General features: G+C 35.6%; 1 protein-coding gene and 1 long non-coding RNA gene across 2 annotated transcripts in view; one reads left to right on the top strand and one right to left on the bottom strand.

Annotated features, from left to right (window-relative positions):
* Positions 1-26,168, bottom strand: part of LOC133848038 (uncharacterized) — a 61,163-nt gene extending 34,995 nt beyond the window's left edge. Inside the window, exons 1-2 of the long non-coding RNA XR_009895211.1 lie at positions 25,684-26,168; positions 5,168-5,214 (exon numbers count right to left, since the gene is read on the bottom strand). This is a non-coding gene — a long non-coding RNA (uncharacterized LOC133848038). The remainder of the gene's footprint in view (positions 1-5,167; positions 5,215-25,683) is intronic.
* The window catches only part of LOC133848031 (transcriptional regulator ovo), a 30,978-nt gene continuing 8,148 nt past the window's right edge, over positions 3,379-26,208 (top strand). Inside the window, 1 exon segment of the mRNA XM_062283396.1 lies at positions 3,379-4,231. Coding sequence (XP_062139380.1) covers positions 3,697-4,231 — 535 coding nt within the window. The 5' untranslated portion in view covers positions 3,379-3,696.

Raw genomic sequence — 26,208 nt, forward strand, 5'->3', positions numbered from 1 at the left:
TTTAATTGAATAAATTAAGTGGATGGCGTGCTGAAGAGTCTAACGAAAAACGAAAAAAAAACCAAATACACATACAAATTGCCTTGAAGAAATCGCTGACAACAGACAACAGGATTGTTGAGTTGTTGTTGTTGTTGTTGTTCTTGGTTGTCGTTATCGATGTCGTCGTTATTGTTGTTGCTTTTGTTGCTGCCTTGCGAAAGGGCAGAGCACTTGCATTTGGTTAGGCAGCGGCATTTGAGTGAGAGTGAAGTTGTGGCGCAGGAACAGCGCAACTGCAACAACAACAACAATTAGTTGAAGAAGCGCTGCTTCTGCTGCTGCTTTTGCTGCCGCTGCTTTTGCTGCTGCTGCCAAAGTCAGAGTCACAGTCAGAGTCACAGTCAAAGCCAAGAGCCAACAGGTATCTGACGCACTTGCTGCCATGCTCTCTCTCTCTCTCTCTCTCACTCACTCTCTCGCTGCTCTCTCTATAAGTTACTCTCTCACGCTCTTCGCCTTACTCTCTCTCGGTTTAGCTGATCGCTCTCTCTCTCTGCGACTCTTTCGCCGCATACAGCTACAGAGTTAGCTGTAAATTTGTTACGTCGCCGCTCAGCTCTCTTTGTGTGTGTGTGTGTGTGTGTGTGTGCTACAGGTGTGCGCAGTGCGGCGAATTCGCTGCGTCGCTTCGTTTGTCGCCGCAGCGCTTACATCACACAAAATCGAGACACACGCATACTCTGGCAAAGTGTGTGAAATAACGTTAGTTGTCGTTGCCCTCGCACGCGCATTTGCCAAAGCGAGACAGAGCTAGTGAGAGTGAGAAAGATGAAGAGAGCAAGAGCGAGAGAGTGACAAAGAGCGAACTCACTCGCCGTAATCTTATTGCCATTCTAAGCGCGTTCTAAGCGCTCATTACAAGCGGACGCTGCCTTTGCTGCTTCTTCATTTTTATAGCCGCCTCACGCACACACGCACACACACACACACGCACACATACGCAAGCGCGTTGCCAACTATTTTGCCGTTTAATTTCGCTTATATGGTACTTATTGTCGCTGTCGCTGCTGTTGCTTCTTCTTATTCTTGTACTTTATTCTTGTATCTACGCTTCTTCGTAGCTACACACACACTCTCACACACATACGCACACACACATCGAGTGCGCTGTCGATAATGATGAAATGAAATGAAATTCTTAAAGGTTCTCTTTGGCAAAAGGCAAACGCAATCGCAAACGCTGCAAACGAACGACTTAGGCAACAAACTTGCCAAAGCCGTCTAGCATATTGCATTGCAATTGGAATTTTACGACCAACCACACATTTCAGATTCCAAGCTATACAATATTAATACCGCATTTTTAGCAAAAGATTGGTTTTCAGATTTTGAAAATACCTTTTTTAAAAATACTTTACTTCGATTTTGTTAGTCTGTCGTTACTATAAAATATAGAAATTACAAATATTATGAACAGCTCGTATTCCTCAATTTCTTATCTTCTGATTTGTAAATGAAATTAGAAACACACACAAATTTGAGTTCAAATGTTCAAAGCACTTTCTTCAACAATTTTTTGTATTTTTAATTAGTTTGTATTAAAAGAATTTTCATTTCTAGATATGCTGCAAAAGCCCTCAGTTGCTCTCGCTTTGCTTACCAACTTAATTCGAAGCTGCAACCAATAAATAAATAAGTAAACAAATTTTACTTTTAACTAAAGTGATGTAAGATCATGCTTGACAAATAAATGCTGATCAATATCTAATTTTATATTATTTTGTCAACAAATTCTATTACACTAAATATTAGAAATAGTGTTCTTTTACTTAGAATACAATTTTCTTTAATGCATTAATGCTGTTTAAAATAAAGGGAATAGAAATAGAAAAAGAATATAATATTTGTTACTACTTTTAAATTCTTATCGTATAACAGAAATGTAAATATTATATTATAATATATGTTCTTATAATTTATGACTATTCTTAAAACTTTTCGTATTGTGAACTCTTGAATGTGTTTAAAAAATAGTTTCGCATTGCCGTATAAAACTATTTTACATTTTGTACCCTTAAATACGATTAAAACTAATAGAAATGTAAATAGTTTTTCAGAGTCAAGACCAAACAACAACAGCGAATAGTCGAGTGTAGAATGGGGAGTGTGGGGAGGGGAAGAGCGAGGGCAGCAAGCAGTATTAAGCAGCTCTCTAAGTACAACAAGTACAAGCCAAACAAACATGAACACACACACACACACACACACTAGCATAGTAGAAATATCTATACACACAATTGAAACGAGCAAAACATCCCAACCGGCAAATGGGCAAAGCAACAAGCAAACAAGCCAAGCCAAGCAAAGCAACAGCAATAGCAAGAGCAACAGCAACAGGCTTAAAGGCAACAACAAGTAGAAGAAGCAGCAGCGATAAAACATTACCTCTACCTTGACTCTGAACCAAGTAATACACACACATACAGGCACACACGGATAGACACACTCATGCACGCACACGTAGAAGAACGACAAACGAGAGAGCGAGAAGAAGCAGAAGACAGAAGAAAAAAACTGCATGAGAAACGTTATGTGAGCGAAAACAACAACAGCAACAACGCAGGCGCAAAACACTCTCACTCTCTCTTCGCTGTCGACGCATCGAGCTCAGGTGCCGAACAGCCGAAAGAGCCGAACGAGCCGAAGACAACGCAGCCGAAGCCGAAGCTGAAGCTGAAGCCGCAGTCGAAGTCGAAGTCAAAGCCGCAGCCGAAGCCGAAGAGCTTGTTACCTGTAATATGTTCTTTGCATGTTCTTCGCGACAGCGCGACTCACTCTCGCTGTTGCTTCGCTCTCTCACTCTCTCACCCTCTCTCGAAAATACGAACAGAAAAAAAAAGTGCGCGGCTTACGGTGTTTTGCGTTTCGAATTCGCCGCATCTAACTGAGTTTGTTGTAGAGCAACAGCTCTGCTGCTGCCGTTGCTTCTGCTTCTGCTTCTGCCGCCGTTGCTGCTGCCGTTGCTGCTGCGTTTTGCGGTTGACTTTGGCCTAACTGCTCAGCGGCTGGCAACACTTGAATACAGTAAGAGGCGAGCCGGCGTTGTGAATGCACGTGTTTTCGCTGCAAAACTGCCAAAACCAAAAAAAAAGAAAAATAAGAAATTCAAACAAAAAACACAATTTCAAAAAATCATACAGAAATACTCTGAAAATTTTGTTCAAAAACGGTTTCGCGTTACAACCAATAAAAATAAACTCACAAACTGATAAAACTAAAAAAAGAAGAGAATCGTATTTTTTTGTTTTGTTTTTCAAAGTGCGCTACACCAAAAAGCACATTAATCGTGTTCAATATATTATTATAATATATATACATATATATTTTTTGTTTGACGTAAAAACAACTTGTAAATGATGAAGAAACACAAAAAGTTAAACTGAGCCGAGCTCAAGAATAAAACAAAAAAAAAAAAAAAAAAACAACCAAGCAAAGATCTGCACAATATATAAATAATATTTTTTTTTTTGGATAATCGGACACACACACACACACACACACACATTAAAACAGACACACATTTGGATTAGTGTTTTGTTTACTGTTTGCCAGTGTGTTGTGTATGCGCGCGCGATTCTGTGTGTGTGATTTTCTATGAGTGTTAAGTGCTTTAGTGTGTGTGCGATCAACAACGACAACAACAATTGAGCAATCATGCCGAAAATCTTCTTGATCAAAAATCGCCTGCATCAGCAGCAACAGCGTCTGCTCGAATCACAGAATCTGCTGCAGCACAAGGCGCAGGACGATGAACGTTGCCTTGTGCCGCCTTTAAGTCCAAGCAGCAGCAGCAGCTCCAATGCAACCGGAGCAACATCAGCAGCCACCGCTCGGGAGGCGTCACCATCGCCCACGCCTACGCCCACGCCCACACCGCTAGCACCGAACTCACCGCGACCAACGCGTCCAACGTCGCCAGCGACGCCAACAGCACCGGCACCCGAACCCGCACCCGAACCTGCCCCTGAGCCGCAGGGTCAACAGCAGGAGCAGCCACTCAGCCTAACAACAACAACATCATCAGCATCCTCATCACGCAAACGTTTCCATCATCGACGTCATTATTTCGGACAGACGCGTCACAGTCTCGAGCTGTCGCAGGAATCGTCATCATCAGCAACAACAGCAACAACAACAACAGCAACAACTTCGATTTCGACTTCAAATGCCGAAAGCAAACCGCAAAATGGTAAGTTGATAGTTCGACAGTTCGGCAGCAAGTTTGTTGCCTAAGTCATTTGTTTTTCTGTTCTTTTTTTGTGACCCTATGCAAATTGCAACTGCAACTTTACAAACCAAAGAAGAATGCACATAAAACATTTTCATTGGAAACTCTGAAAACTTTCTTACTCAGTTTTTTTAATAGAAGAATTTTATGATCCCGTTTGTTTTACTGCAAAACTCGGCTCGAATTCGCTTTTGTGGTTCGTTCAGCATTAATTGATTTTGTTTAAAGTTCTTCCAAATGTTTTTTTTTGTTTTCTTGCCTCATTTCCATTGTCATTGATTACGAGTGCTTTGTTCACATTCAAATCGATATCAAATTTTATAGCTTCTTTTGTGCAACTTATTTTTCGATTGTAAAACAGTTGCCAAGCTCACCACAAATTAATTTTTCTTCATAAACTTAATTAATTATAATTAAAAATAAATCATAATATATAAAAATAAAATAAAAAATAATAAATAATTAATCAATAGACATAAAAAAATTATAAACAGAAATAAATATAATAGTCATAAATAATAAATAGAAATGAAAAATTATAAAAAGAAAAAAGTTAAAATAATAAATTAATATGTGTGGTATTAATCGATTGCAATTATTGATAATTCATTAATTGTTAATTTTCCAATACTGAATTTGAAAAATTTTCATTAAAATACCTTTTACATTTGATAATAATACAAAAAAAGAAGTTTTGCTTGCTTTGCTTTTAATTTAAAATTTTTCGATCAAAGTTGTTTAAAAATTCAACATTAATTAGTTCAAAATAAAGATCAAGCAATTGAAAATGTAAAGTTTTTTCTGCACTTGTTGCTGTCTTTAATGCTTACTTCAATGCTTATCAATGAATGAATGAATAATTTATTTAAAATAAAACTAACTCTTATGTGAACTTACCACAACAAATTTCCAAAAAATAATCATCAAATCAGTTCACAACGCATCTTTAATTAAAAGATAAAAATAGATTTGACATTAGAATAAATTTTAAACAAAAATTAAATGCAACTTGAAAAAGACTAAAGAAAAATTTCAAATATATTTAAAATAGGTGAAAAATAAAATGCAAAGAATAAAAAGAGTAAATAAAAAATTTCAAATACAGTTGAAAGTGCAATAAAAATAGTTATAATTAAAAAAAGTTGAAATACATTTGCAACAAAAATAGTTTAGAAACACAATACAAATTTATGTAATAATAAAACGTTGACAATAATTAGGAAATTAAATGCAAACTTAAATTCATATTAAATAAAAATGTCGAACGCATTTGAAAGTGCAATAAAATTAGTTGAGAAATAATATGCAAACTTCAAGAAATTATTACACAAATTTAAGAAATTCACAAAAAAGTTAAAATACAAATGAAAACAAAAATTAAAAAAAAAAATTGAATGCAAACATTAAAAGTTTTTTTTGGCAACTTTGAGAATCTTTTGTTGAGAGATTGTAATCGAAGTTAGTCACAAAAAAAAGAAACAATATGCTTTGCTGAATTTCTGAGAAGCAAATATCAAGTCGAGCAGCAATAGCAAATATCGCCTGAAGGACTAATTTGAATTTCCTGAAAAAGCAAAAGAAGCAAGCGATTTGTTACATTTCGTAGCTCATTACGGGCGACTAACAAACTAACAAGCAAAAAGCTGACAGGCAAATAAATGCTTATGACCATATAATAGCTACAAATCTGTCAGTCAAAATGCTGATGGCTATCGCGGCGTCTGGGGCAAGCTCTGCGAAAACAACAAAAGCAACAAAAACAACTAACAACACGACAACAAAAACAAATTTTTAAGCATAGTCAGCGTCAGAGTCTAGCTTTTGGTTGTTGACGACGCCCACACGACGCGACCCTTGATCGCGTTTGTTTTTTTTTCTCTCTCTCTCTCGTTGTTGTTGTTGTTTCTTATTGTTTTTTTCTATGCCGAAAAATCATTGGCAACATCAATCACTTTCATTGAATGAGCTGGGCGAACGAGAAGAGATTCTGATTCTGAATTCGATTCGCCACGGTTCTCCACTTTTTTTTCGGTTTCTGCTCCATCTATTTTGTTGTTGATGTCTTACATAATCGCTCTCGCTGTCTGTTTGTCTGTGCCTATTAAGTCATACGATTCAGATTCACCCTTGACCATGACTAAAACAAAAACAAAAATCATGAAATGAGATGAAGAATATTCATATCAATAAATTCAAATCATAGAACTTTCTTTTCTAATCAAGAATTTATGTGAACTTTGTCTCGAAAGTGAATTTGGTTGTGTTTTTGTTTTTGTTTTTTTTTTTTCTTGATTTTGTTTTTTCGATTTTTACTTCTGGATTTTTTTTTTTGTGTGTGCTTCAATGATTTTGCGGATTGCCAAGTGCCAAGTTCGCTGCCTAAGTCTTTTGTTTCCCATGCTTAACTGCCCTTTGTCTTTGTGTGTTGCGCTCGCAAAAAAAAAACAACACTTAATATATATATACTATATCATAATTACGTCTAGGAATAGAGCATAATAATAATCATAACAGCATAGAATGGAAGAAGGGAGAGCATGAAATAGGAATGGCTAGCAAAATGTGGAATGGCGTGGCAAGTGGCAAGTGTTGTTGTTGTTGTTGCTGTGGAAGTTGAAGTGGATGTGGAAGTGGAAATTACTTGTTGCTTTTGCTCTTGCTCTTGCTGTAGTTGCGGTTGAACCCCAATCTTGAATCTTAAATCACACGCAACAGAAACGCAAACTCGAGGGGATAACTTGAATTTTCAGTTGGAACAGCAACAACAACAAAAATCTTTCACTTGAAATCAAATGAATACATTTTTTCTTTGGCTTTGCTTCTTCAATATTCACATTTTCATTAAATCTCTCAAACAAACTTCAATTTTCTTTTGCTTTTTGTTTAAGAAACGTTCTCAGCCATTTATGAGCACAGCACAAAATTTGCATTTAAAGTGCAACATTTTCATTTGCAACTACAGTTAGCTTTAATTACAGTCTTTGGCGCTGAAATTGAGCTAAAGACTGAAAATATAAACACAAAACTTAAATGTGTTAGCATTTTGAAATTGTGAACTTAAGAAGCTACTTAAGGTTAAAAAGTACAGAATTGACTTTCAATTATGAAAATAATTAAGGAATGGAATGTTGAATGTTGACTTAAGGCTGAAGATTGTGAAACTTCAAACCACAATTCAATGAAATGCTTTTCCTTTGTGCCAGCAGGAAATTTATATAACTGGCAGAAGAAGCCACCTCCGATCCTATAAAATATATATATTCTTTATCAAATTCTAGAAGTTATTTCAAAAATACTTCGGTATTGCAAATTAGTATATATTGAGTTCTATGGTATATTTGGAATGCTGTACTTCATCTTTATACCGAATATAGTAAATTCTGTATATTTTTAGTATAATTCTGGTATGCGATTATGTTTGTCTAGTATATTTTGATCCAAATTTGAATGTAGTAATATATCAATATACACAAATATAGTTTTTAGTATATTTTTAGTATTTTACGGTATCATATTTAGTATATATTAATTATAATACCGCACTGTTTTGCTTTTATTCAAATTATGTTGCGTGTATCTCACTTTTTGAATATATTTTATTTGATTGTAATAATAATAATAGCGAAATTCACCAGAATTTGAATTTCATTGCTTGCCTTTGTTGTTAGTTAGTTAGTTAGTTGCTTGGGTTAGTTAGTCGGTCTGTTTAGTTAGTTAGTTTTGTGGTTGAACCTGAGCCACCCTGTGGCATCATCTGTGGCAACCGCAACGTTGCCTTTGTTATTACTTTCAAACTTGCAGAGAGGCCTTGCCTTTGCCTTTGCATTATTCTGGACATGGCTGTGAGTCAGCTCAGTGGCTCAGTTGGGCTTAGCTTAGCGGTTAACGTTGTTGGCCAAGAACTTCACACACTTCAGCGCACACAAATACACAGAGAGAGAGAGAGAGAGAGAAGAGAGCGAAAGAATCATGTGTGTAGAATATAAAGTTAGTTCAAGTTGTGGCGCAAAATTATATAACAACAAAGCCACAAATCTCGAAACTTGCTGTTGCTGCAAAAAGTACAAGTCTAGCAGCTAAAACAAAGAGTCGAGAGAAGAAGCCGCAACAAGATGTGGCAAACGAAACTAAAGCAAAAGCACAGCGATACATAGAAGCAGTAAAGAGGAAAAGAACTAGCAGAAAACTTGCAACATGATGATGAAGCTGCCTGCCTGCCTGCTTGCTAATGATGAGAGAGAAGGGAGCAAGGCAGGCGAAGGAAGTAGGAGGAGGGAGGAGGAGGAGTAGCAGACATAGGGCTAGCTTCGCAAAACGTGTAAGTTGACTTTGGGCGTTGCTGCCTCGGCCTGGGCCTGTGCTTGGGCCTGGGCCATTTGTCCAAAGCCAACGCCAAAGTTAAAGCCAAAGCCAAAGCAAAGTCAAGGCAGCACGAAAAGTGGTAGAACCAGTCAACGGGCAACAAGGGCATGCCACAAAGCGAGCGAGAGAGACAGAGAGAGAAAACCAAAAGAAGCCCAAAGCCTGTCTCAAGTGCAACACATAATGTTGTCAGTATGTGTGTGTGTGTGTGTGTGTGTTTGCCACAGCCATAATTGCTGTTTGGCCAGAGTCTGTGATTTTTTTCTCCTTTTTTTTTATGTTCTCTGTTGTTCTCCCAACTATAAATATATGCTTTAGTTGCGTGTGTGCTGCAGTTGTGCGGCAGCCATAAATATTCATAAGCATTATGGAAGCGCGACCTTAAGACAAGGTCTGATGACTGCGCGCCTGTGCCTAGAACAACTCTACTCTATATATATTATATATACTCTATAGTATATAATTTGAGGAAAGACACAATAAACAGCTGCCACAGCAACTGAACTAACTTCCTGTGGCGTAGCAATCGAGTTTGAGCGATCTTTGCACTTCATTTCATTGCTCATTTCTCTTCTTTCTTCTTGTGCCAAAGTAAAAGTCAATAAAAATACGAAGGAAATTCATTGATAAACTCGCTGCGATAACTCAACATTGACCACTTAGCACTTGATAACAACAACAACAACAGCAACAACAATAAGACAGGCAGCTGTTAGAAGACAGCAGACAAACAGCCAAAAAAGAAAGACACAAAGAGTTGACGCACGCAGATGTTACAACACGCGGCCGGAAGTTAGCGAAAGGTTGCAAAAGTTCTGCCGCTTCCCTCTGGGGCACTTGCCACTTGCCACTAGCCACTTGCCCCAGCTGTGCAACAACTGACTGCCAAAAGCAAAAGTAAATGCGGCAGCAACAGACGCCGCGGTTTGCTTCTAGGCATTTCTTTTGCTCAACGCCAGTTTTCAAATAAAGAACAAAAAACTCCTCGACAGCAAATAAAAATTGTAATAAAATGTTGCCCACTTTTAGAACATTCAAAAAGTTTGCCATTTGCTGAGTCAACAAATTCTTTGAATTGAAAAAGCTTCGAAAGCAGACTCATTAAAAATTAAATCAAAAATCAATTCTAATAAAATGCAGCAACATTAAAATGCATTGAATTCAAGAAAAAACATTCAGATGTTGGTTATAAAATTTAGATTTGTTCTATGAAGATTCCGATCAAAAAACTCTTTAAAGCACTTCCAACTAAATGTAAAAAAAAAACACAAATATAAAATCAAGGGACTAAATAAAATTTATAAAATTTCGAACAGCAATATACTTATAATAATACTTCGAAATAATAAAATCCATAAAATTTCTAATTATAAATGCAATTAAAAGATAGAATATTAAAAAAAATACTAAGAACACTAAAAAATACTGCAGTCTATGAAATTTCTAATAACAAACCCAATTTTCAAATAAATATTTAAGTAATACAATACTACAAAATAATAATGTCTAAAAAATCTATAAAATTTCTAATTATAAATGGCATTAGAAAATAGAATATCACAAAATAAGTAATAATACTTCACATATTAAAAATACTAAAATACCTAAAACACTTAATAATAATATATTAAAATACTAATTCAAACATATGAAAATTTAAAAAAAATGTTAAGTATATAAAAATGTAACCTAACAAAATTCGTAATTGAATTCAACGTAAATATAAAACAAAATCAAGAAACTGAAACTAAACGAAATCTATAATTGAATTCAACGTGAATATAAAGCTAAATCAAGAATAAAAAAAAGTTCCTAACTCCCATTTGAATTCGTTGCCAACAAACAAAATTCTCAGACATTTGCAGTCAATTCAATTTGCACAATTCAAATAGTTTAGTTTAGAAAAACAATTGGCAACTTATTCCCAGTTTCAACAGCAATTGTGCAAGCCTTCAGCCTAATAAGGCATTGTGGAGGCACATGTTGTGTTGTGTTGTGTGCACAATTTGAAGATCACACAGTGTTTGGGAATCCTTGGTCTCAAGTTCGTTGCCTAAGTCATTTGTATTCAGGTTTTTCTGCACTGTGAGTCTGTGAGGCAACAAATGTTCTTACCTGCTGACTGACTGATAAACAATGCAGTTGTCTACCTGTTTTTTTTAAGGGCTGACTCTACTAGCTACCTCACGCTCAACTTCCATCTCTCTCTAGCACACACACACACACCGTAGAAGGTAGAAAATCAGAGATTTGACAATCAGAAAAGAGAGAAAAAGTAAAGAAAAGAAAAGAATATACGAAGCAAGCAGCTAAAGCAAAAAGGGCAAGAATCCTGCACACGCACACACACACACAGTGATCAAATTCAAAGCCGAGATTTATTTGTGCAGTGAATCAACACACACACACACACACCTATACACACACACACACTCCCATGCAGAGGGAGCGACGCCAAACTGGTCTCAAGTGCTGCGCTCGACTGCGTCCCGCGCTTGTATTTGAAATACAAAAAGGCGAGGAGGAGGCAGTTGGAAAAAAAATAAATATAAATAAAGAATAATAATAAAGGAAGCGAGGTTTTTTCTTCTGCTTCGTCTGCTCTTCGGACTTTGGGCTCTCTTCTGTACACTTTTTTTTTTGGTATGCGACGCTGACGCAGCAGTTGGAGCACAAAAAGAAAAAAATACCTGACCAAAGAGCGTTCGCCTTCGTCTCTGTCTTCTTTGTACTATATATTTGATTTTGCTTTTTTTTCAGCATGAGCATGAAAATGCATTTATAGAGTTGTCGTTTAATTCAAACTCAAATCCAATGGCAAGAATTTCCCTTTTTAATTCGAGACACATCATCATTGAAATTCTGATCAATTTTTACTGGTTTTATGCAGTGTCAATAACTTGTAAATTGTTTGTGGCTCGCTCGCTTGCTTGCTGTCTGTATATTTATTAGTATTTAGTATAATTATTTGTATTTTTAATACATATGGAAACTCGTTTTCGGGGCGGACGACAATAAACCATCAAATTATTGCAGTTTGTTTTTGCTTCTTATGAATACGCATGCACATATATATTTATATACAATTTTAATTTGCGATTGAAACACGTTTAACACTCAACAATAACAACAACAACAACAATAGAACTTGTTTCCCTTTTGTTGTTGATAAAAAAAAGTTAACTGTTGTTTTGTTTAACGCTAAAGAGACGAACGAGTTTCGCATTCCGCATGCTTCAGAATTTCAATTTCGATTGTTGATTCTTCTGCTGCTTTTTTTTTTTTTTTGCGCGCGCTCATCTGAATGACTGAAAGAATTGAGCTGAAGAAACGGCAGAAATAAGATCATCTTATAATATATGATATAATGCCATTTTCTATATTTTCAAACCTACTTATTGTGTCATATTTTCATACCAATCTTTAGCAGTTTCTTTTGCGCATTAACTTTTCGCTACAAGTATAAATATAATATACTTTTTATATAGCAAGGCAAACGGCGAGAGGAAATGTGTCCCTCTAACATCCGTTTAAAGGAAAAGGAAACTCAACTTGTTTTATGTTTGCCTTCGTCGAAGGTGTTCGGACTATAAATAGACAGACAGTTGTTGAAATCGATCGAGAGACAGAGCAAGAGCAAGAGAGAGAGACAGGAGATTGGAGATCGTTCAGTTTGCATTTAATTCAAGTGTGCGAATTTTTTGTTCGTTCAATTGTTGTTGTTTGCTTGCAATGCAAATTGCATTGTTTAAATAGCATTTAAATGCATTTAGTTATTGATTAAACAAATTATGGGCTCGTTTTCTCAAATGATTTATTGTACTTGTATGTTAAACAGTTTCCGCTCGCGAAAATGTCAATGCCAATTGCCTCAGTCGGTGCTTCCTCCCCCTCTTCACCGTCTCTCGCCTTCACCACTGGAAACTACAGTTTCATTCAAGGGAAGATCGTCTCAAGATTACAGCATTGTAAGCAATTCAGATTCAGATAAGATTACGTAGATGTTAAGTCGAGATTAATTGGATTTGTGTAAATCAAAGGGGTTTAAAATGTAGTGGAACGATTGGGAATGGAACAGTGTTAAGAAATTCAATGCAAAAATGTTTGGTAGCGTGTTGTACTGTTTCACAGTCATTTTACCATATGTGTATTGAGGTGGAACGAAATGGAATGAAACACAAAAAAGTCGCCTCAATTCTCTCGCTAGTTAATGCAAGCTTTTATTAAATTCCATTATAACTAAAGCATACTAGCAGATTGGATCTTAGAAACGAAATGGAATGGAACAAAGTTCAATAACTTCAACAATTTCTCATAGAATATTATCAGTTGACATTAAAATAGCAAAGGCCAGATAAATTAGAGCCGTACTTTCGAGCTAAAGTCATTGCGGAACAAAGTGGAATAGAACACGCAACTAGTTAAATGTGTAATTTGGAGTTGAGGTCACTTCGGGTATAATAAGGTAAGCCGGCAATTCCAATAAGCTGAAATTGCATTGAAACAAATTGGAATGAAACACAATGAAACGGGGCAAAGTGGAATGAAACACGCAGCTCAATTCCAAGTTGAGGTCGCATTTTTCGCAAATGAGGTTATGAGGGCGTATCGATAAACGCTAAAATTGCATAGAAACAAATTGGAATGGAACACACTAAATTGCATGCAACGATGCGACAGCGACAACAATAGCAAACAGCTATTACAACAAATTAATGACAATATCAATAAGCTGCTGCTGCTGGGCAAAAGTCTAAAGCTGAAAGCAGATAAAGCAATTCAGAAGATACAAAAACAATAACAACAACAACATCAAAACAGCATTAAACAGTTGCATGCACACCTACTGCATGTGTGTGTGTGTGAGTGTGTGAGTGTGTGTGGATATGCACATGTAATGCACACACTAGTGTCATGTATTTTTCAGGTCAGGGTTGACTTGTGACTGACTAAATGAATGAATGAATGAATTGAATGCATGAATGCGCCCCGCCAACTGTCCCCATACGTGTGTGTGTGTGTGTGTGTGAGTGTGTGTGTGCACGACTAACTAAAACATTGACAATTTGTAGCGACAACAATGTATGCGTTTTATATAAAACGTTGCTGTAGCGGTTCAGCTAAAACCAAAAAAAAATCTACAACTATCTCTCTGCCTCTGTCTCTCTCTCTCTCTTGCTCTCTCTCTCTCTCGCTCTGAGTGAACCTGTTATGCACTTGACAACCGTTGATGCCGATGCCTAAGCTGATGCCGATGCCGATGATGATGCTTCATTAGGGCCGCATTGTGAACAATTTTTCTTCATCCTCCTCCAAAATTTCATTGCCAAAAACAATCTCGTTTTTTACAAATATTTCCCGATATTACGACAGGGAACAAACGCATCGCTTTGTTTTCTGTTTCCTTTTGTTTCGATTCATTTTCAGTTTCGTTTTTTTTTTGATTTCGTTGGTTGTGCAATTTTGCACATCTGTAGCTCTAGCTCCGGGCCGCAACATAACAGCCCCGAATTGGTCAATATTTGACCTATGAATTTGTGAAATTTCTTTGAAATACATTTTGTGCTTTTTTTTCTTACTTTTCGGTTGATCGCTTAACCGATTTGCATAAAACGGCAATTTCCATATCGATGGCATGCGATGTGTCATTCGATGTGAAATGCGTGCAAATACGGGTATGGTAGACTAGCTGTATACCCTTTAATAACTGCAGAGATAGCTAAATTCTCACTTTAGTTGTGGAAGATTAACAACAAAAGTAAATCGTCTACGAAATTTCATAGCTTCAGCTCGCATAGTTGTCGAGTTGCGTTTGGGTATTTGTGACAAATTTTATTTGTAGAGCAGGAAATCGAATTTTGGCCAAATGACAACAACATAACAAATTTCACAACTTTTAGCACGCAGCGATTCAGTTGAAATTCTTCTAGTTTTTTGGCCAACATGCGTGATCAACTGCTGTCTGTCTATCTTTTGGAATTCTCGCTAAATTAGATTGAATAAGTCCCAAAAACAGTTAAGTTTTTGTTTAGGGGGCTTTCGGTATAACATTAGTTTATTAAATTGGCATATTTTAACAATAATACCATAGAAATCGATGTTGTAAGTAAGTTGCAACAAATAATTTGACAATCTGGTATATTTAGTGATTGCTCTATGGTATATTTTGAAAGTAGTAGTATACCAATATACCAAATATAGCATTTGGTATATTTAACTACTGCATTGGAATATAATTTGATATGGTTTCTTACATTGGGTGTATATTGAGAAAAAGCATTGCGATATATTTTGAATGTATTAGTATATCAATATACCAAATATAGAATTATATTTTAAATTGATACATTTTCTTACTCTACTGAAAACCATCTATCGACTCTCTATAAATTCTTTCTCGCTAAACCTGATTGAATAAATCTCAAAATAACAGTTAAGTTTTTGTTTATGGTGCAATTTTAATCGGAGTTCGAGTTGCTTAAACAATGTTTGAATCGAAGTGTGTTGATAATGCTTTTTACATGAGAGGAGGGGAACTCTGCGTGAAGCATCACTTTTGGGTTTCAATAACACAAACACTTTGAAATCTATGCGCTCGCTTATTTATAAATTTGTCAAATTGCCGCTAATTTGTACAGTTGCCCAATTTGTGTCTGTGTGTGTGTGTGTTTGGCCACACCCCAATTGAAACCACACAGAGCACACGAAGCACAGCAGGCAGGCAGGCAGGCAAAGTAACCGCTATCCAAGTTGGCAATGTCAGCAATTTCAATATCAATATCAAGTTCGTTGCCTAAGTCTTTTGTTTGGCCGCAAGTGAAATTTGACGACAATCGAAAACAAAACAAAAATAAACCTATGAAAAACAGCATGAAAAATGCGTCGCAAACAGAAACAAACAATAAATGAAAAAAACAACAACAATAAATTATCAAATAAATGCATTTAATAAACAAATCAAAATATATATCAACATATATATATCTTCATTATTATTATTATTATTATTTTCTGGCTTTTTTGTAAGCTTTAAGAGGCAAGCACAAAGCAAACACACACACACACACACACTCAGACGTCACACTCATGGCACACACACATAAAATTGAGTAAAAAATAAAAAAAAGAGAAAAAAAAATCTACCGGTTTTCAAGGTTAGGCTCCGCTTTAACTGTATTAACACCGGGCCCGTAATCACAGCAGCCGCAGCAAAAGTTACGTCATAAATGAACAACGCACACAGAGCGCGCCACAGCAACAACAACAACCGCAGCAGCAACAACAACAACAGTAACAACAACAGCAAGAGACGGCGACAACTTTTGTTGCGCCTGCTGCGGTTTTGGCTCATTTCATTTGATCGACGAAAAAAAAAAAAATGTATGTATATACAAAAACAAAAAACCGAGACTGAAAACTGAAATTCAAACTGCAACAACAAACAAACAATTTTACGCATAATTTCATATTTGTAACAAAATACACACAAGAGGGGAGAGCTAGAGACCGACTCATTGATATGCATAATGTTGTAAGTGGGAGTTTACTTAATACTTAATACAAAAAAAAAATCTCGTTGTTGTTGCTGGGATGCTTAACTTGTTTTCCATTGATCTGGTTGTTGTTGTTGTTGCTGGCAATGTGGGTCAAAACTGGTAGGTAGATGGCAACGAAAGCAACAAAAGGGTCGAGACACTGCATCATTTCATACAGTTTACAGTTTTAAAACAGCAACAACAACAACGACAGTGCAAATTGTCGTCCGTGTGGCAATAAATATTGAAGCAACAATCGAATGCGAATGCCACAGCGACAACATTTTAAAATGAAACCAAGCGTTGCCCATCATCATCAACATCATCATCATTAAGTTGATCATTATTAAATTCTGTATATTTTGCATCCATCTATGTAAAAGCTTGGCTCTTGTGTATTGACACATATATTTTTATATACATGGTCGATGCTGTAATCATCTCTCGCCAGTAACGGTTGAGAAGGTCAACCAGATGCGGTTTTTCATTTCCACAACCAAAAAACACAAAAATACAACGAACAACAAAAAGACAACGCAGCATCCACAGCTAAACTGTCTGGCTGACTAACTGCAAAACCTGATTATCAATTAGGCAAGTGCATTTATAAATTTAATGGCACATACAATATGTTTTGTTGCCCCAAATCTCTTGTTGCACGCAACTTTTCCCCCACGCAAGCCACAAAAATGTCGTGCACAACACTCAAATCTAATTAAAAAGTTGGCAATCTGGTATATTTAGTGCTCCATGTAGTATATTGTTATACCAAATAAACCTTTCGATATATTTTTGGACAAAACCGTTCTTTTTTTCGAAATTTTACACAGCCATAAATTGTTGTGCACAACAACATAGAAATCTAATAAAAAAGCAAGCTGCAAAACAATATATTTAGTATATTTAGTGTTCTATAGTATATTTTGAAAATTGCAGCATATCTTTATACCACATATAGCTTTTGGTATATTTGGGTATTGCATTGGTATATTAAATTTTGGTATATTTTAACAATAATATCATCCTTTAAATAAATTGTATGGTATATTTTGAATGTAGCAGTATATCAATAAACCAAATATCGATTTGGGTATATTTTTTGTATTTCATTGGTATATTGGTACATTTTTCTACATTTTATTGTACAAATTTATACATTTTGCTAATGTACTGGAAAACCTTCTATCGGTAGTGAAAAACTATTTGCTAGCTAAACACAATTGAGCACAAATTACTTTATACTACACTAATGAGAGTGTCGACGAGCGTACTTCAAATTCACTTTTGCCACTAATACCGAAAGTCGTCGATGTTGTCGATAGCTCAATGCTAAGCTAAACGCATACAAACACAATTTCTAATGCATTGCTCAAGTGTTTGCTATTCAATAACAACAACAAAAACAACAACAACAGCAACAATGAAAATAGCTTTCAATTTCAGTTTAAATTCTAGACGAAAATTGAGTCAGCACAGAGCTTGACAACAACTATTTTTCAGCGGTGCATCAACAACAACAACAACAAATATATATATATTCGAAAGAGATCGAGGCCGTTGTAATACAAAAAGTGCAACAAACTGTTTAACAAAGACGCGAAAACAAAAAAAAATAAAAATGTGTAAAAAAAAAAGAAAAACAAAATCAAACAAACGGGCCGCAACTAAAGTCGAAACGAAACTTTTGTTTGAAATGGGCAAAGTTTTAACGCAATTGCGTTAAATGATTTTGTTGTTGGTATTTTCACAGAGCTGAAGAAGCAAGGGGGAGAGACAACAAGTGTGAGGAGGAGGAGACTGTGCCCCGTTGTAAATGTTAATGAGACATGCACGAAGCGACAACGAAGCTCAGTTCTATGGCTTGGGGGAATAAGCCAATGGACTTGCTGCGACCAAATGAAAAAATTGCAATTTATGTATCAACTTGAAATATACGAAAATAAATACACACTAAAATATGGCAAATAAATATTGTCGAGGCTAATTTACAAATTATAGTGCATAGAAAAACATATACTATATATAGGAAAAGAAATAAATAAATGAAATTTATGCAGCAACTTAAGAAACAAAAAATAATAAAAATAAATAGTAAATATAAAAAGACTAAATTAAGTAATTAAAAGAGAATTAAAAAATTACAAGATAAATTCAATGCAATACAACAAAAAGAACATTAGATAAATATGACAACTTACTAAACAAAAAAATTATAAAGTAATAATATAAGATATAAAACCAAAAAAGAAAGACGAGTGTGCTTGACTGTGAAAAACCAAAATATACCAAATTAATATACCAATATATATATATATATATATTGATATACTTTAAAATATACCACAGAGCACAAAATATACCATATTGTCAGGCACAAAATAACCTTCTACCCTTCTATGACTAGCGGGTATTCAATTAAATTAAATACATTTATTAAAAACAGAACACAGAATTAATATAGCACTTGTTCTAAATAAAATTAACAAATTAAAATAATAAAAATTAAACTCTTGAGCAAATGACATCAAATACAAATTAATATAAACTTTTCAAAATGATTTCAATTTCAACGAATAATTATTTCGATATCATCAGCAGAGCTGTATTTAGTATTTAGTTCAGCTAACTCACAACTGTAGTTGTTGTAACATAGAATATAGCACAAATAGTATGATTTTTTTTTTGCTGATGGGATTTGGTGAGTAAGTAGCGAACAGTCAGTCGGTAATATTGGTCGTAACAATTATCACACATACAAATGCACACGAGAGAGACATTGTCACAAAAGTTGCGAGTTCGTCAGTCATTTACTCATTCACTCACTCAGTCAGTCAGTCAGTATTGTTTGCTTTTGCTTTTGCAGTTGCAGTTGCATTGTGTTTTAGTAGCTGTTTAGCATGCTTCTTTGTGCAACTCACACACACACACTCACACATAAATGGCAAAGCTGCAAAGCAGTCATAAAATTTAGGTCAACGCAAAATAATATATTCATTCTAAAAGCGTTGCGTTTGGTCACTTTGAAGCGTGTCGAATATTAGAAATATGTTGACAAACTCATTTGCGTTTTGTTGCCAGTTTCCAGTTGTGTTTTATTTTTTTGTTTTCTTGCCTTTGGTTTGCTGCCTCATTGTTTGTGCAACGTGCTTAACGGAAATGCATTAACAATTGCACAAGATGAGCGCAAAGCACTTCAGTCGCTCGAAAATAACTTTAGCATCAAAATTATAAAATACTAAAATCAATAAACACTTTTGGCATTGATTTTATCATTAAAATCCAGCAATGGGAAATATTATTTAATAATCACATCAACATTGGAAAATAACTAAATGTGAAATACGCGATATTACCCAATATACCGAAAAATACTAAATGTTGTATTTGGTATACCGATAAATATACCAAAATAATATACCGAAAAAATACAAAATTCTGTATTCGATAGAGAAAGATATTACATAATATACCGAAAAATACTAAATGATATATTTGGTATACCGATAAAAATACCAAAATAATATACAGAAAAAATATAAAATGATGTATACGTTTTAATATTACATTGCGGTATTGTTTTAAAAATATACCAAATGAATATACCAAAAATACTAAATGATACATTTCTTATATCTATATAATAATTTATTACAATATTATTCTTAAAATGTATCAAATTTATATATCGACAAATACTGAATACTATATTCGGTATATCAACACACTAAACTAATATATTAAAATAATTCTAAAGGCTCTATTTGTTATATCGATATACTAGCAAGCCAAGTTCCAACCACTTTCTAAGCAAATACTAAACTCTGCCACAAATTACAGGGTATTAGGCTTAGAAAAATGGCTCAATAGTAGTTGGAAAAATGAAAAGCCTGGCCACTTAATAATAAACAATGTAAACGAGTTAACGAGCCAGAATGAAACAGAGCAAGGTTAACATTGACATTAATACCGCAAAGAACAAAAACAAAAAAAAAACTATATAAACGAAACCAACAAACAAACAAATTGAAGCACATAGATAGAATAAAGCAGCAACAAAAACAACAACAACAAGAGCAAAAAGCAACTGTAATTAGCAGCTGCACAAAACGTAGCACACATGTTATTGTAATTGTGTGTGTGTGTTTAGTTGTTGTTGTTGTTGTTGTCAAGCATGTGGTTTGCAATTTAAGACGCGCTTTGAGCTTGAGAGCTGTCAGCAAACAGCAGCAGCAGCAACAGCAACAGCGGCAGCAGCTGAGGCCAGCGCTTCAACTTGGAATATAAAAAAAAAGAAACAAACGTCGCTGAATCTCAAGTCGACAGTCTTCAAGTCTTCGACACTGTCTTCAGTCTTCAGCCTGCGTCTCTTTGTCTCAGTGTCAAGTCACCATCTGCAGCTCTCAATCTATCTCGTTGCTGTGGCATTTGGATGCTGTCGATATCTCAAATGCTACACACACACACACACTCATCTCACTCTCTGTGTGTGTGTGTGTTCACATACAAGTATTTCAACTCGTATACGTTGCAATTTTGACCTTGAAATGCGGCAGCAGTTAACAATTTGTGTAGGCTAAATGGCTGCATTCAAAGAGGGCGGCGGTGGTGTTAGGGGGCGGGGGAGGAGTTGAGGGGAATCAGCTGGCTGTCAACAAGGCTGCTGTGTCATTCAATTTGGATTTACTGGGTTAATGTTAAGTTAAATGTTTTTACGTGGTTTACGTTTCTGTGCTAAGCAATTCTTAATAGAAATCAAAAGACTTAGGCGACGAACTTGAAAGATGCCAGTCAAATAGCAAAGCAGCAGGTGGATGGTGGCAACAGAAAGAGACAGCGACACTGAATACCAAGCCAAAAGAATCGAACAGAGAATTTAGAGAACAATTTTACCAGAAGAAAGACAACAAGAGAAAGATTTAGGCTGAAGGAAGAAAATCTCAAGAATTTAACAGAAAGCTAAGAACGAAAATTTTAAATGGTGAAAAGAGAAGTTAAGGAATATAAGCGAGAAACAAGCGATGGGTTTTAAAACAAAACAAAAATACTAAATTCTATATTTGGTATAATTATTATTCTTAAAATATATCAAATTAATATTTGGTACAACGATATGCAATTACAATAATATACAATTATATTATGTTTAAAATATACCAAATTAATATACTGAAAAAATACTTAAGTCTATATTTGGTATATACTATGACGACCGATATAAAAGCCCCCAAAAAGTGAAGGAAATCAAAAGCAACAAGAAAAAAAATATGAAAAAAATCTAAAAACGAATCCTTCTTAATCAATGTTAAACTCAGTTAAAAATGTTAAAAATTTAACAGCGCTGTTAAGCTAACAGTGCGCTCCTTCAACTTCCAAAAATACTATTAAATGAAATCAAACAAAATATGTCCACAATTAAAGAGTTCCTTCTCAATAAATTTCAAAGCATATTAGCAAAAAAGTAAGAAATTCCAAAAACTTAACATTGCTGTTAATAACAGCATGTTAACAGCAAGCATGCTGTTGCCCGCACATTTTTGCTGTCGGCAAACACCTAAAAGCAACAAATTGCAGCACAAATTATAAAGTTGCCAAAAAGTAACGCGTCGGCATTTATAATGTATAATTTATAAACCACCCAAAAAAAAAGAAACACTGAGTGAAGCAAAAAGCGAAGTCAATGGAGAAGAAGAAGAAGAAGAAGAAGCAGCGAAAGAAAAACGAGATTAAAGTTGACTTCGGTTGATTTTAGCGCATCGATAAACTTAATTGCATGCCACTTAATGCATTTTAAAGTTTGCGCCCGAAACCTGAGAACCTGCGATCGATGTGCGGAGTATGTTTGAGTGTGTGTATGTGTGTGTGTGAGTGTGTGGACTAATAAAGACCTTGGAACGGCCCCTGGACGCCCTTAGAAATCGAACTATCAACAGCTGCCCCGTTCGAAACCCGAATCCAACGAAAAAAAAGAAATACAAAATCCCAGACAGTTTTTACCCCTTTAAGAGTTGTTGTTGTTGTTCTATTTGTTGTTATTGTTGTTGGTGGGGCGTTAGAGACAAATTCATTTAAACGCAGATCGCTTAGGCAATAAATTTATAGACTGCCCTCAAGCAGTTAGAAACCGAAGAAGAACTGAAGAACTTAAAGACGGGGATCATTAGAATTGCAAAAATGGAAAGAAAAAAAAATAGGGGCGCTCTTTAAGCTTTTGCCAGCATACTACATAATTTTGTGCAGCAGGGATAAAGTTTTATGCGCTGCGCTTTCGCATTAGGTCATTTGGTCAAAGCACCTGTTAGGAGATCTCTTCCTTTCTTCCTCCTTCCATTTTCAACTTCCTTTTTTTCTCTCTCTGCTATTCAAACGGATGCATTCATCAATTTGGCGGCCAACAGGAAGCTATGCCTTCTGTTTTTTTTCTGTTTTTCGTGTGTTTGGCAAATCATTCGCTTGGGCTTTGACAAGGGTCGAGCATCTGCCACAAGGCAGACGGCAAAAGGTGCCCAACACACACACACACACACACACACACACACACACACACACATTTGAAAAAACGCACTTGTCATTCTTGCAAAAAAAAAAGACAGAACAGACAGAACAATAAAAGGAACCAAGTCTCCAAAGACAAGACAAGAAAATTGATTAGCTGTCGACTAATCGCTGACACTACACAATTTGCCCCACCTACCAAACACAATCCTCTCTACCCTCTCCCTCTCTTCTCGTCTCTCTTCTCTCCACTAACTTTTGTCAACGCTGCGTGCTTTTCATGCTCTATTAAATAACTGGACAGCCGGCAAATGTTACAACAAAAAAAAAAAAACACTACAAGTGGGTGGCTTTTTTTTAGGCTTTTTCACTATACGAAAGTTTTGTTTTTCTTTGGCATTTTTTCTATTTTTTTTTTTGGGGTTCGGCCCCACGTCATGTGGATTAGTCAAGATGTCAACTGTGTCTTGTGTGTTGGCTTTAAGCTGGTTACAATTCGCTGCTTTGAGGTCAGGGCCATGCGACAATTGAGCGATTATAGCTTGCGTTATAACAATTAAAAGATAAATCAATGTGTTATTAGAGTTATGTGTGGCACAATCCTTGCCACATATCCACACCCTGGCAAAAACTTTTATAAAAACATTCAATTATAATTACAAAACAAATAATGATAATGATATATAATATAATTTAAAAAAAAAAACAAATAATGATAAATGAACTTTTGAAAACTTAATTTATTAACATATAAAATCAAATAAAATAAAAATCACTCTTTTAAAGTTACAACTGGGTGGCAACGCTGTGCGATTTAATATACATTATAATATACCAAATGTAATGAAATTAAAATATAATAATCATGAAAAATGCAGACTTGTAAAGCTTAATTTATTAACAAATCACTATGCAGCTTAAATTTGCAACTATCTGGCAACTCTGTGAGCATTAACCTTCTGTAAAGACGCCTTAACCCTTGTGCGACCCTTGAAGCTAATGTTGTCCACTAAGCAAAGTGGCTTCCATAAGAGTGTGTGTGTGTGTGCGTGTGTGTGTAGTTTATATATGGGCAGAGCCGCTTGACGACGTGCTTAGCATTTGCAATGCGACTCAAGAGAAAAATATAAACAACAACAACAACAATATTTAAGATCCAAACGATGCTTTGACTGTTTTTTTGTTGGGTGTTGGGTGCTTCCACAGAGAGAGAGAGAGAGAGAGAGAGAGGGAAAGAGTGTCGTCATCGTGTCGTCGTGCATGCCAAGAATTCCACATGTGAGCTAGCTGTAAGAATGCGTTTGGAATTTGCCTACAACACAACTAAGCAAAAGCAATAACAATAACAGTAACAACAAATCTCATCATTACACCCACAACACAAACACACTCACTCACACTTGTGCTTTAAGTAGTTTTCCATGGACAACAAAATACGGGCGAGGAACCAAAAACAATTTTATTCAAGAAAATTCAAAATTGAATATCAAAAATAGTTAGAAAAAACAAGAAGAATAAGTAGTCAAGTAAATTAAAAAGTCAAATTTAATTTGATAACGATAAAAAAATTAAAATAAATATCAAAGAAAATAAATATCTTATTGGGCAGTCGAATGTTACGATGTTCCAATAAGAACACCTGAGCAATGCAGTTGGCAACAGTGCAACCCATCATATGCCCAACAGTTGGCAACATTGTCTCGCATAATAGTTGGCAATATTTTCGCTCAGTAGCAAAAACAAAAAGAAGCACGGAAGGAGGGGAAGAAGAATGAAGACAAAAGCAGGCGCAAAATACATATTACAAATTCTAGGCAAGAAAACGCTTCAACGCTTTGTTGTTATGCGCATTAACATACGCACACACACACACACACACACACAGACACACTCACGTAGTTTTTGTTTATCTCTTATTTGTGGTTCGTTGCTTGTTCGTTAAGACGCATTTTGCGCTAGAAACAAATTGTAGTGTGAGCGAATATCTTAAAAGTTCATGCACACGCAATAAAGCAGAATATCAAAAAAAAACAAAATGCGAAAAGAAGAGAAAAACATGTAAATCAAAGTATTGTAAAAGGATAAAACGTGCATTGAACTTGCCGCAAAAAGCAACAGAGAGAGAGAGAGATAAGCGCACACATATGTACATATGTATGTATGTACCTTAACAAATTCAAACAACAGCGCTAAACGTCCAATTGGAATTCATTTCCTCATAGCGCAACTGAATAAGCACAAAAACAAATATACACACTTATGTCTATATAGCTTACATATGTAATTAAAAAAACGCTTTACAGCACTGCCTTGACCTTAACACAATAAAATAAATTGCAGCAATTACAACAACTGAAAGCAAAGCCATTTTAACAGCGCTCACACATGTTGAATTGCATTGTGTGTGTCAATTATGCTAAACTACCAGTGGGTGGTGGGAGGAGAAGGGGTAGCTGTGCTGTTAAGGCGCTGTTAGAATTTTGTGCACTGTCCACTTTTTGTCAAGGCGACCATGACCAACAGGTGGCGGCAGCACAGCTATGGTTGTATGTATGCGTGTGCGTGTTGAGCATTTGAAATAACAGCGCTCGCACACATGTGTGTGTAATTATATATGTATGTAGTTGTAGTTGCTGCGCGCCTTGCATGCAATTAAAAATAATACAGTATTTACCGAAGGGCTGCACACAGTGCTGATAATAATAATAATAATAGCGCCTACGCACACCAACTTGTTCATTGACAAATGCAGCGCGCTCACACACACACTAACACACATTGCAAAAAGCCTTGATCTTGATCGCACACACACACACACAGACAAACACATACACATAGACGACCGTCAACGGCGACGTCAACTTGATTGCCATTGCAATGGGAATGGCACGCTAGCTCTATAGCTGTTTCTTTCTAACTGCAGCCAGTTGTTGCTTTGTTGCTATTGCTATTATTTACAGCACTTGATTTGATTTGATTTACAGCCAAGACAAGTTTTGCTTTTTTTTTATTTGTTGTACCAACCTTGTCTTTGCCCGTTTTGTCTTTGCTGGCAATCATTATGATGATGGTGGTAATGATGAGAGCGGGGGGCGGAGGTTGGCCACTTGCACTTGCAATGCGCCATTTGCCAATTGTAATTGCCAATTGCACTTAATTGATTGCACTTTATTTATTAATATTATTATTTTATTGTAGTTCGTTTGGTTTTTTCGTTTATTTTGTTTTGTGTATTTCTTTTTGCACTAATTTTTATGCTACTGCTTTCTCACTAGTTGCAATTGTTTCACACGCGAAAGAAGAGAAAAAACTGATTTGTGAAGAGCGGGGGCGAATGGCAAAACTAGGTGGCAACCCTTTGAATAGCTGACTATTAATCACAGTGGACACTCACTTATTATTAATGGTCTTTCAAAAAATATAAAAATATTTGAAGCAAATTAAAGAAACAACTTTATCATTTTGCATAGTCTTCTTTGCTGCTTACTCTACTCACAAGATCGCCTGATCGATGCTAAGCAGCACTCACTGTATTTGAGCAAAGGGTAC

This window comes from Drosophila sulfurigaster, chromosome X (genome assembly GCF_023558435.1).
Source record: "Drosophila sulfurigaster albostrigata strain 15112-1811.04 chromosome X, ASM2355843v2, whole genome shotgun sequence".
In the NCBI taxonomy this organism is placed as follows: Eukaryota; Metazoa; Arthropoda; class Insecta; order Diptera; family Drosophilidae; genus Drosophila; species Drosophila sulfurigaster.